The 12975-nt window shown below is 37.7% G+C and overlaps 1 protein-coding gene across 1 annotated transcript in view; it reads left to right on the plus strand.

The window, feature by feature from the left end:
- PIAS1 (protein inhibitor of activated STAT 1) overlaps window positions 1-12975 on the plus strand; it is a 130129-nt gene that overhangs the window by 81603 nt on the left and 35551 nt on the right. Inside the window, exon 7 of the mRNA XM_003121749.6 lies at window positions 6160-6265. Coding sequence (XP_003121797.3) covers window positions 6160-6265 — 106 coding nt within the window. The remainder of the gene's footprint in view (window positions 1-6159; window positions 6266-12975) is intronic.

The raw sequence follows: 12975 nt of genomic DNA on the forward strand, positions 1-12975 counted from the left end.
CTTTAATTATTACTCCTTTTATTATTACTGAGATTGAACATATTTGTGTTTGTGATTATTTACATTTTTAAATTATATCAATGTCTATTTCTCTAGTGCTGCTTTTAATTCTTATTGATTTATGAGTTCTTTATATATTGGTTTAACCCTCTTTCACATGTTACAAACTTGTTTCTAATTTGTTACCTCTTATTTTTATTTATATGATTATTTAATGTGTAGAAGGTTTAAATTATTATGGAGCCAAATCTTACTCAGTTTTGTTTCTCTGTAGTCTTTCCTCTCAACCCCCATCATGCTTAGGCAATCTGCCCTTCTCAGTCTTACATAAATATTTGTTTATATTTTTGTCTCTACTTTTCAGTTTTCTTATTTTACCTTTACATATTTAATCCATTGTAAATTTGTGTGTGGTAGGAAATAAAAATGTATTTTAATATTTCAAATAGCTAGTTCTAACACCATTAACTAAATAGATGCCAATTCAGAAGCTACCATTAATATATATTTGATTTTCATTTATCTTAGGTACGTTTCAGAACTTTTTTATATTGTTTCTTAGCCTAGCATTCTTTTGCTGGCACAGTTTCAGAATGGTTTTCATTATTACAGTTTTTGATATGAGCTCATGTTATGTTCACTAACTCATAAGTACTATAGAGGAAAGGTATATGGTGGTTTTAAAGCATATTAAAGGGCACTTTGAACCAGAGAAAGGTCAGGCAGGGTTTCCCTGAGGAAGTAATGACTGAGCTAGGAGCTGAGAGAAGGGTGGAAGGAATCAGTTAGGTGAAGTTCAGAGGAAAACAACCTTCAGAATAACCCACTGGCAGGAGTGAGCCTAGTTCTTTTTAAGAAAATGAAAGGGAACAAGTATGGGCTACAGCACATAGATTGGGGAAGAGCAGTATACAAGATGAGGCTAGTAGAGGGGTAAAAAAGGGCCAAACCATGCAGGCCCTTTGAGGTAATAATGTTAAGGATATATCTCTTTTTAAGCAAAAAGTTTATACGGCTATATTTCTCTTTAGCAAAGGCTACTCTTCAGAGTAATGAACAGCTTGAATGGAGGCCAAAATCCTGCGGAGAATTTACCTCTTACAATTGCTGAAGTATTAATGAGAGAAACAGTATATTAAAGTGGTGGCATTGAGGATGGAGGTCAGTAGGTAGATCTGTAGGACTAAGTGATAGATCAGAAGCAGGGCCTAAGAGAAAGGGAGAGATCAAGGATGACTCCTTGGTTTCTGGCTTGAGGGACAAAGTAAATGATGATATTGCTAACAAAGAGTAAACACTAAAAAAGGACTGAAATCAGGTGTGTTTTTGCTTTGCTTTGAAGGATGGAATATTAGAGGACTACATGAAGACAATCATGAGTTCAGTTTTGAAGTTTTTGAGTTAGAGATGCCTTGAGACATTCTGAATAGACAGTTAGGTTATCCAGGTTCAGAGGATAAGTTTAGGCTAGAGGAAAAAAATGTGAGCCATCTGCATATTGGTGGTTATTGGAGCCATAAAAGCAGGCTGACATTGTTTATAGAGAAAATATATTGAGTAGGGGAAAAAAGAGTGTTGAAGACTTATTCTTGAGGAACTATAACATTTAATACTGAATAGAAGGGAATGAACCTGCAGAGGACATGGGGAAGTAGTACTGGAGAGGTGGGGCAGAATGGAGGGTGGCTATGAGAATCCAGGGAAAGAGTTTCAAAAAAGGAGATGGTAAGCAATATTGAACAGATGTTGAAAAGTCAAGTATGTTGAAGCCTAAAAAAATACTTTTTGAGTTAGAAACTGAAGGTGACTTTAGCATGAGCTGTTTTGATGTCTGATGGGAGGAGAAGCCAGATTGTGACTAGGTGGAGGTGAGGCAGTAGAGTTAGTTGTAGATGTGTGGCTTTGCAAAGAGGTAAGTGTGAGCTGGAGGGAAATGTGAGATGAAAGTTGTTTGCTTTCATGGGAGAGTCTTAAATGTGTTGTCATCATCATCATAAAAGATGATGGCAGGTATCTTCTTCAGAGGAAGAGATAAAATATATACAAGAGAGAGAAAGGATAATCAATAGTTAATTGCATAGTAACTCACTATAGTTAGGAGGACTTCTTTATTAAATGGAAAAAAAAAAGGACTGGATGAGTGAGTATGATTGGTACTGGAGAGATGAGTAAACTTTGATCTGCTGACTTCTCTTATGTCTGTGAGATAGGAAGTGAGATAAGTCTGCTATGAGTGAGAGAAGAAATGGGACCTCGAGGAAAGTGGAAATATTGGGAAAGTAATTACTGGGAGTAAGACATGTTCCCCCTGCATTATTTCCCCAAATCTTTCTGGGAATGTGAATGAGATTGCTTTTAAATTTGTATATCAACCTAGGATTAATTTATTTACAATATTTAATGTTCTTATTCCATGAATTGTATGTTTCTCCATTTATTAAAATCCTCTTTTATGTTCCTTAGTAATTTAATAGGTTTCTTCTTATAAATCTTTTTTATTGATTCCTCTTGTTTATTTTTATTACTGCTATTATAAATCTTTTTTCTATTACATTTTATGAAAAATATATTATTGTTTGTTTACTTAAAAGCTAGTCATTGTTGAATATTCACTTAATACATAAATTCATGTATTGGTTCTGATAGCTTTTTAGTTTTTTTCTTGGTATTTCCAGAAAGGCAGTTTTGCATTTGAGATATATCATTATACAAATAATGATAATCTTAATTCTTATGCCATAATTTATTGTTCTTGTTCTCTACTGCTGTCTAAAACCTTCAGAACAGTGTTAAATAGTGTGAGTGCTAGTGGACTGCTTGACTTGTTCTTTATGTTAATGAGAATACAACTAGTGTCACAACATTAAATAATGTGATTGCTATTAATTTTTGATAAAATTTAATTACATCAATAACATATTCCCATGATCCTCCTTTTTACTGGATAGCTTTGAGAGAAATGGATTTCAAATTTTATCAAAATCCTTTTTTTTCATTTATTAAGCTTATTTTTTTTCCTTTACCTAATTAATATGTCACCATTAGGTTTATAAGATTCTTTAAAATGGTTCTTTTCTAGTGCACCTTTCCCCTTTTTGTCTTTTTGAAGAGAGTGTTGCACATGTTTTGGATTTAGTCTGTTTGTGATTAGTATAGCCTACCAGGGAAGTGTATAAACACCAGGATGTTTACAGTGAACTATGAAAGAAGTGTGAAACTGAAAGAGTAGAGAGGTGTGGTTGCTGATATATAGCACTGGGGGCGGGAGGGATAGGATATTCTTCCATGGGAGGCCTTCTGCATCTCAGGAAGAAAACAATATCTACAATGATTTGATTAGTCTACCAGGTGAGATCTTTGTGTAGACCCTGATCACAAGTTGGAGACCTTCTTTTTAAAGTAAAACATTGAAAGAAAATCAGTCTTTCTCTAAAGCCCAGAAGATAACTTATTAGATTAGTTTCTGATCACTAGTTTTAATTCAACTTGTGAAGATGCTCTGAATAATACATGTAGGATCTCTTACTGTTTGGGGGAATTAACGTCTATTATTAGTTACCATTGAGAAATGTTTGTATTATGTCTTCAAAGGAAGTAAATGGAAGAGCTGGTGCTAGCTAATGCTGTGGTTGTAATCATCTTAGACTATTTAATTATGAAATCAACACTTACACAATGTTATACATCCATTATAGCTCAATTTTTAAAATTATATATAAAAAGAGTTGGTACAGTGCTTGAAGGAAATAAGTGAACTATATTGAAACTTCTTATCTTACCTCAGGGTAATCACTGCATCTATCATTTATTAATCTGTCACTGTTTGTAGAGTTTTTTAGATACCAGTGTAAAGGGCACTTAATGAGTAGATCATATCTTAATAATGAAGAAAATGTCCAATGAACCTGATAGACAGTTTTGAATACTTCTTAAAAAGCGTTTGACAAAACATCAGTGTAATGCAAATCCAGTAGTTGGAGTTAGGAAGTACTTTGAAGGGTTAGGAATAATATGATATCATCTACCCAGAAGAGATACTATACCACTGTGAGGATGGGGAGAGGGGCTTGGTTTATGTGTCATACAATTTAATTCCATGTTATCGGTACAGTGGTGTTAGTTAACACCTGACCTTTTGCTGCTGCTGCTTCTTTTTGTTTCCCTTCTTTTCTTATCAGGTTACATGTTTCAACTAGAGTGAACATACCTTTTCACTGAACTTGTAGTTGTGGTTTTCTACTTATCTCTCCTTAGAAATTTATATAAAGCCTTAGGGTAATTCCTAATTCTGTAAATTCAAGCTGCCACTACAAATTTTACAGTGTTAATTAGCATTTCTCTAGTTTCTATCATACTTGAAACCTTAATCAAATTATAAAAGCGAATAAGGATTTTTTATTTCTAATAGAAGCCTTTTAGTTTTAAAATTAGATTGGTATGTTGTATGCTCTAAAATTTAGGCAAGTTTGGAGTTCCCGTTGTGGCTCAGCAGTAATGAACTGGAGTAGGATCCATGAGGATGCGAGTTCAATCCCTGGCCTTACTCATGGGTTAAGGATCTGGCATTGCCGTGAGCTGTGGTGTAGGTCACGGATCTGGCATTGCAATAGCTGTGGTGTGGGCCGGTAGTTGCAGTTCCGATTGGATCCCTAGCCTGGGAACCTCCATATGCTATGGGTTCGGCCTTAAAAAGCAAACAAACAAATAAATAAAATGTAGGCAAGTTTTAAGGTTACTTGTTCCTCATTAATAAATTGTGAAATTTATTAATGAAAGTAAATTAGCTTTTTTTGATACTTCATTTTCTTCCCAGAAAAAAATGTGTAGCTTAAGAACATGGATAGGTTTCTGAACTCTAAATGAAAATTTGGTCTTCCAGAGGGTAGTGTGGGATATGTTCTCTTGTTTCCATAAGGGAGGAATGCATTTTCCAAAATAACTCAGAGTTGGAATGTACATTCAGTTAGGTTATGGAGGGTCAAAGCAGGGAGTGTATGAAATCAGCTATAGAGAACTACAGTGGCCTTGGTCATTAGTCAGTTGTCCTGACATCTTACTTTTTTCCCTTGGTTTCTAGGGCCATTTTGTCACCACGCAGGTGCATGATCTTGAGCAGATTACATATATATTTTAAATTTAGAATTGAAACTTAAAAAATTTGGGGGTACCTCTATATCATCATACTTTCATTTGGAAATGTACTTACCCTACCTGTCTCTTATAGGCCTTCTTTGAGGTTTAAATAAAGTGGATAGTATATGTTAAGAGTGCATAGAAAACTATATATAGCTATAAGTAGAAGATGGCTGTAATTATTTTATCTTTTGCCTCTTTCCAAATCTCTTGATCTTCCTCTTGATTCCAACACCAAATGAAAAGTGAGCCTTCTCACTTAGATCTCTCTCTTAACCTTCATAAGCCTCAGACTTCTTTTCTTTCTCTTATCCAGTCATGTCCCGTTTACTTTGCCTTGGCTTGTTGACTAATTATTTTCTTTATCCCCTTTCTCCTACTACCATCTGTGGGTAGTCCTTCTGCTGGTAATGAATATTCATCTGTTCATTTGCCAAACCAGAAGCTTCCCTTTGAAAATGTTTAATATTCCCTCTGCTGGTTGTGATAATGGCCCAAGTAGGTAGGATCTTTTCAAGAACTAGTTAAAGGCATATAGAGAGATTAAATGATAAAAAATAGGATGCCAATCTAATTTGTAATTTTAAAAATAACTACTATTTTAGATATATGTTAGCTACCAAATATATTTTATGATGACTGACATCTTACTGGCCTTGGTTTTTATTTAGTTTTAAAATGTCCTTTTGTATAAGTGCCTAAAATTGATTTGCTTCAAGTGTAGGTAGTATAGAAGTCAGGTAATATACAAGTGGCTTTATTGTTTGCAAGTTGTAAAGTTAGGGCAAGTTCTTTTACTTCTCTACACTTCACTTTCCTCACTGATAAAAGTAGGATTACGTCAGCAGCTTTTTGATTAGGATTAAACGAATTCCTGTTCATGAAGACACCTAAAATAGTGCTTGGCACACAGTAGGTGTTTTAATAGGCATTAGTTCTCTTTCCCTATTATTGTGGGATTAAAATAGATGTACCTATTTACTTACATATGTTGTTTGTTTTCTACATCTTTTTTTTTTTTTCCAGAACTATTCCATGGCAGTATATCTTGTAAAACAATTGTCCTCAACAGTTCTTCTTCAGAGGTTACGAGCAAAGGGAATAAGGAATCCGGATCATTCTAGAGCTTTAAGTACGTATGATAACCTTATTTTATTTATGCAGCTGAACTATTTTGGTAAGGTTGAGAATAGTATTTTCTCAACTCAAGAAATTTTAGGGGTTTTTGGGGGGGGGTTTTGTTTGTCTTTTGCTAGAGTTTGTCACAGTGGATGAAAACACTGAAAACTTTGTTTCGCAAGCTAAAGTAAATCAAAACTTAAGAATAGTTTTAATATCTTTGTTATGATCTATATTTCATAATTTATGTTTTACTGATCTTTAACTTTGTTAAGTCAGTACATGGACACTGAAGAATATTTTATCAGAGCGTCTTAGAAATAAGTAAGTGTTCAGGAATTGTAGGAGATGGGAAGAAAATCTAGGCATATATTTTACAATTTTTTTTTTATGTTTAAGTTTATCCAGGATATGTGATGACAGCATCCTTACATTAACAAAGTAAAAAGAGAGCCAGTGAGATGGCAGATATAGTAATGAAATAGGAGTTCCCATTGTGGCTCAGTGGAAATGAACCCGACTAGGAGCTATGAGGACTCAGGTTCGATCCCTGGCCTTATTCATTGTGTTAAGGATCGGCATTGCTGTGAGCTGTGGTCTGGGTTGCAGATGGGGCTCGGATCCTGCTTTGCTGTGGCTTTGGCGTGGGCCAGCAGCTATAGCTCCAGTTAGACCCATAGCCTGGGAATGTCCACATGCAGAGGGTGCAGTCCTATAAAGCAAAAAAAAAAAAAAAAAAAAAAAGGTAGATTCTGCTTTTAATCAATTATGTGGCCTTAGACAAATCACTCTACTCCTCTAAATCTCTTTCTCCTCATCTATAACAAAAAATTTATACTACATGATATCTAAGACCCCTCTAAAATCTGGGCTCTTAGGTGTGAATAACTAGATGGTTCATTTTGTCGTGTTGAATTCGAGAGGTGTTAAGGTGCAAGTTGACTGTTCAGACTTCTGTGGATTATAAGGCCAGAGGCTGGTGACGTTTCCAAAGAGGTAAACTAAGTGCTTCCTTTATTCTCTGTGAGAGAGATTTTCATGGATGGATTTGGAAATGGGGCTGGGCACTTAGAGGACAAAGTTTTTACAGACCAGGGTTAAATAATTAGCTGTCCTTTAGGGATTTTTGATGTGAGTTGATTAATGAAGCTCAGTATTGGGTTTGTAGTTAGGAACACCAAGGTGGAAAGAAGCTAAAGTAAGGCCAGCTTTCCTCTCACTTGCCTTTGTGGCATGGCTTTTATCTTTTTTTCCAACTTGTTTTTATGCCAAAGATCCCACTGATACTGAATTTCAGTATACCCTTAAGAGTTCATTGAAGGATTTTTCTGTATTAAAAGGCTCTTTAATTTTTTTTTTTTTTCCTTTGGGCCCCACCCGCGGCATATGGAGGTTCCTCAGCTAGGGAACTAATCAAAGCTATAGCTGCCGGCCCACACCACAGCCACAGCAACACCAGATCTGAGCTGCGTCTGCGACCTACACCACAGCTCGTGGCAACGCCAGATCCTTAACCCACTGAGCGAGGCCAGGGATTGAACCCACAAACTCGTGGTTCCTAGTTGGATTCATTTCCGCTGTACCACGATGGGAACTCCTAAAAGGCTCTTTTAAAAATGCAAATGTTCTGGGTGAAGAGGAGCACATTAGTGGCTAATATCTCTGTGGGTATTCCTTGATATACAGTGGGGAGCTAGATTGACAGCACTGGTTTGGGGACCAGAGGGGTAGAAGCACCATTTGGCAAGGACAAGGAGATAATAGAAGATCCTGAAAGAAGAAAAAGGTCATTCATTCATTTGAAGGAGAGTGCAAGAGCAGGGTTATTCTTTTTTCACACTCTATTCCTAGTCATTCTACTGAGAACCTTCATATTTGCAACATAGTTTTAGAATGTCATGTAGTTAGAAAGTATTGTGGAATTATGTGGGCCAGTGTGGAAAAGTTCATACCAAGAAATAAAACTGATGAAGCTGTTATATTTAACAATAATAATAATAAAGCAGGCTGTCTTTGCTTGAGCTGTAAACTCTCTCCACCTGTAGCTGTAGCACCATCTGGAGGGAGAGTGAGAAGGTGAGCCTAGAATTGTTTTATTTTCTAAAGCAAACCACCAGTAGTCACTGTTAAGCAGCAAAAACTCCTTAATTCAGAAGCTATTTATTTCATCTCTAGTACAGTCTAGAGGTAGAGAGTAGTTGCAAATTGGGTAGGTTATTTGTGGCACTTTGTATCTGATCTTACTTATTGGCTTGGGGAACCAACAAAATGTTAATTTGGATCCTACCAATAAAATATTTGTCATAATTGACTGAAAAACAGATTGTTTGCCTTTATGCTATTCTTAAAGAAATAACTTTCCTGGTGTTCCCTCTATAATACAACAGGATCAGGGTTGTCTCTGCAGCACCAGGAAGCAGGTTGCATCCCTAGGGCCCAGCACAGTGGGTTAAAGGATTCTGCATTGGCCAGATTTGGCCTCTGGCCCAGAAAATCCATATACCATGGGGCAGCCAATGAAAAAAGAAAGACCTTTCCCACCAAATAATTATGCACTTGAAAGATTGTGTGAAACAACTTGACAGAAGAACATGCTGGCAGGCTTCTCAGGTTTTTTTTTTTTTTTTTTTTTTTTTTGTTAGGGCCACACCCATGGCATATGGAAGTTGTCAGGCTATGAGTTGTATCGGAGCTACAGCTGCCGGCCTACACCACAGCCTACACCACAGCCACAGCAACACGAGATCCGAGCCGTGTCTACAACCTACACCTCAGCTGATGGCAGTGCCACATCCTTAAGCCACTGAGCAAGGCCAGGGTTGGAACCCATATCCTCATGGATACAAGTTGGATTGTTTCCACTGCGCCACAACAGGAACTCCCCTCAAATTTTTTTTTTTTTTTTTTTTCTTTTTAGAGCTGCATCCTCGGCATATGGAAATTCCCAGGTTAGGGGTCTAATCGCAGCTACAGCTGCTGGCCTATGCCACACCCACAGCTATAGCAACTCAGGATCCAAGCCATGTCTTCGACCTACACCACAGCTAATGGCAGCGCCTGATCTTTAACCCACTGAACGAGGCCAGGGATTGAACCCAAAAACGCATGGTTACTAGTTGGATTCTTTTATGCTGCGCCACAATGGGAACTCCTTAGATATTTTTGAAGAATCAAATTATCTACAAATATGTTCAGTGTTAAGTCATTCTTAATCTTATTAATAAAGTCTACTGGCAAAGTTTTATAGTCAAATCAGGTGCTGTTCTTGAAATAAAGTCAATAGTATTTATACTTTGCATAGAGAAATCCATTTTCTGATTCATTTGATTTAGTGGATTTTTGTACTATTGTTTCTGTCTTTGTGTAGAGGTATCCTTTCACAACTATCACAAAACAGTCCTTTACTAATTCTTGGTCAAGTTCCTGACTCTTCCCCCTCTTCCCTTTAGTAATCACATCAGATCTTGACCATGTTTAAACATTATTCCTCCTCCTCAACATACATTGTCAGTGTAAGAAAATTGTTACTACAATGTGTGACTTCTCCGGGGAGGGGGTTGGGGAGGGAGTGGGATGGATTGGGAATTTGTGGTTAATAGATGCAAACTCTTGCTTTTGGAATGGTTAAGCAATGAGATCCCTGCTGTATAGCACTGGGAACTATATCCATTCACTTACAATGGAGCATGATAATGTGAGAAAAAAGAATATATACGTGTATGTGTAGCTGGGTCATCTTGCTGTACAGTAGAAAACTGACAGAACGCTGTAAACCAGCTATAATGGAAAAAATAAAAATCATTATAAAATAAACAATACACTCTGTGCCTTCTCTAACTGCCCCTTTCTTCCTTAATCCTTTTTTTTTTTTTTTTTTTTTTTTTTGGCCTCTTAGGGCCGCACTTGTGCATATGGAAGTTCCCAGGCTAGGGATTGAATTGGAGCTGTAGCTGCCAGCATACCACAGCCACAGCATCATGGGAACCAAGCTGCATCTATGACCTATACCACAGTCACAGCAACGCAGGTTCTGAGCTGCAGTTGTGACCTATACTCTAGCTTATGGCAGCACCCACTGAGTGAGGCCAGGGATTGAACCCGAGTCCTTATATACTAGTCGGGTTCGTTACTGTTGAACTACCACAGGAACTCCCTTATTTCTTAATCTTAATGTCACGTAACTACTTTTCCACTTACCTTCATTTGTACCCATCCTTACTTACTCTCTTCAATATTCTTCTCATTCAAGAAATTATATTAAGAGTCTGCTATGTTCCAGGTACAGGAGAATATAGCATTAAACATAGCACACACTACCTCTTCATCCATCAGAAGTTTGCAGTTTGGTGGGAAAGACCAAATTAAATGATTTCATGAGTCATTAATGAATTATAGTTGTGACATGTCCTAAGGAAGAAAGACAGGGAGCTCTGAAGATAACAGCAGGAGGACATAGTCCTGTCTGGTGCTGTGATATTTAAGTTGAGACTGTAAGGATGAGGAGGAGTTAAGCCCGAACATGGAAGGGGGATATGCCAAGAGACAAGGCCATTTGAGTTGGAGTAGAGAGAACAAAGGGGGAAAGTGGCCAGAGAGATAACCACTCACCAGAGTTTATATAGGTGATAATAAAGATAGATGATAGAAGATCCATGGATTTTTAAGCAGAGTAGTATGATCAGATAAGGGCAATAAAAAATCACTTAGAAGACTGAATTGAAGGGGAGCTAGGCTGATGTAGTAAGGCCAGTTAGGAACCTATTATACAGATAAGAGATGATGGTGTCTTGAACTAAAGTAATGATGGAAATAGAGAGCAGTTGATGGCTTGAGAGGTGTCAAAGGGGAGAAATGGTGACTACACGTGGGGAGTAAAGAACCAGAAGTGAAGGAGGAGTAAGTTTCTTACTAGCCAACAGGTTACATGGTAGTGCCGTTTACTGAAATGGAAAACAGTGTTCAAAAGATCAGGTTGTAGGGGAACAATCACAGTGGACTTGGTATTTGAGACGTCTGTGAGGCATCCAGATGGAGATGCTCAGAAGTAGTATTATGTGACATGAGTGCTTCACTTATCTGCTCTCTGTCCTGTATTTTCAGTTCCTTCCTCTTTACAGGCTCTGTCAGCCTTCCCTGTCAAGTCTGTTTCATCCTTTAAAAAATACAAAACCAGGAGTTCCCGTCGTGGCGCAGTGGTTAACGAATCTGACTAGGAACCAGAGTTGCGGGTTCGATCCCTGCCCTTGCTCAGTGGGTCAACGATCCGGCGTTGCCGTGAGCTGTGGTGTAGGTCGCAGACGCGGCTCGGATCCCGAGTTGCCGTGGCTCTGGTGTAGGCCAGTGGCTACAGCTCCGATTGGACCCCCAGCCTGGGAACCTCCATATGCTGTGGGAACGGCCCAAGAAATGGTAAAAAGACAAAAAAAAAAAACAAAAAACAAAAACAAAACCAAACTACTCTAGAGCTGTGTTCCTCCTATGGTTCTCTTCCTAGTTTCTTCAAAAAGTGGTCTGTACTTCCCTTTCTACCTCCTCACTGCAACCCATTGTGAACTTTTAACTCCCATCGTTCCACTGAAACTGCTCTTGCAGATGTCACAAGTGGCAGTCTGCCACATTTAAAGTTTTGTCTTTTCAGTTTTCGTCTTAGGTATTTTTGCTACATTTCATATCAACTTTCTTCTTGAAATTCTCTTCTCTATTTTATCATAATCACTTACCTTCAATGGATTCTCTTAAGGGAAGCATCTTAAGTTTTTGTTTTCGCTGGGTTTTTTTCAATCTTTGGGCCACTTGTCTACATACTTTGCCTAGAGATAACCACATTTGCTCCTGTGGTTTAAATTAGCACCAGCTCCCAAATAGATGTTTCATCCCAGACCTTCGCCTGGATTCCAAAGGTAGATTCATGTAGCTAACTGTCTTCACTGAAACAAACCACTGGTTCCTCACATTCAAGTAGTTAAAACTGAACTCAAAAAGTTTCATCAGACATGTGCCCTAAATATTTCTCAGATCTATCCAGTTCTCTTTTTCCCTACCATCACTGCCTGCATTTAAGCTCCCATATGTTGCCTTTATTTTATTTTTGTATTACTCAATGAATTTATTACATTTATAGTTGTACAATGATCAATGATCATCACAACCCAATTTTATAACATTTCCGTCCCAAAATATGTTGCCTTTATTTTAAAAACCTATTCTTAAATGATAAATGCCTCTCCTTTCTTGGCCCCCCTCTTCATATCTCTCTTCTGGTACCAATCTAAGTGGTTAATACAGATCTAATCTTAACATTCCTTAGCAATCCATGGCCTCCCAATACCAGTGGAATAAAAATTCTACTTTTGGAGTTGCCGTTGTGGCTCAGTGGGTTAAGAACCCAACTAGTATTCATAAGGATGCCGGTTCGATTCCTGGCCTCACTCAGTGGGTTAAGGATCTGGTGTTGCTGTGGCTGTGGCATAGGCTGGCAGCTACAGCTCCAACTTGATCTCTTGCCTGGGAACTTCCATATGCTGCAGGTGTGGCCCTAAAAAACAGACAAAAGAAACTCCACCTTTGTTAGCAGGTCATCTTTCTGGTGTCACCTCTATATTCCAAAAGTAGTGAATTCTTTTCTTTCCCTCAGTGTTTTGCCAGTATTGTTCTCTATGCCTCAAAAGTTCCTGTTGCCTCTTTTTCCTAACTCTAGTTATCTTTCATGTTTTATCTTTTCTA

Source organism: Sus scrofa, chromosome 1 (assembly GCF_000003025.6).
Source record: "Sus scrofa isolate TJ Tabasco breed Duroc chromosome 1, Sscrofa11.1, whole genome shotgun sequence".
Lineage (NCBI taxonomy): Eukaryota > Metazoa > Chordata > Mammalia > Artiodactyla > Suidae > Sus > Sus scrofa.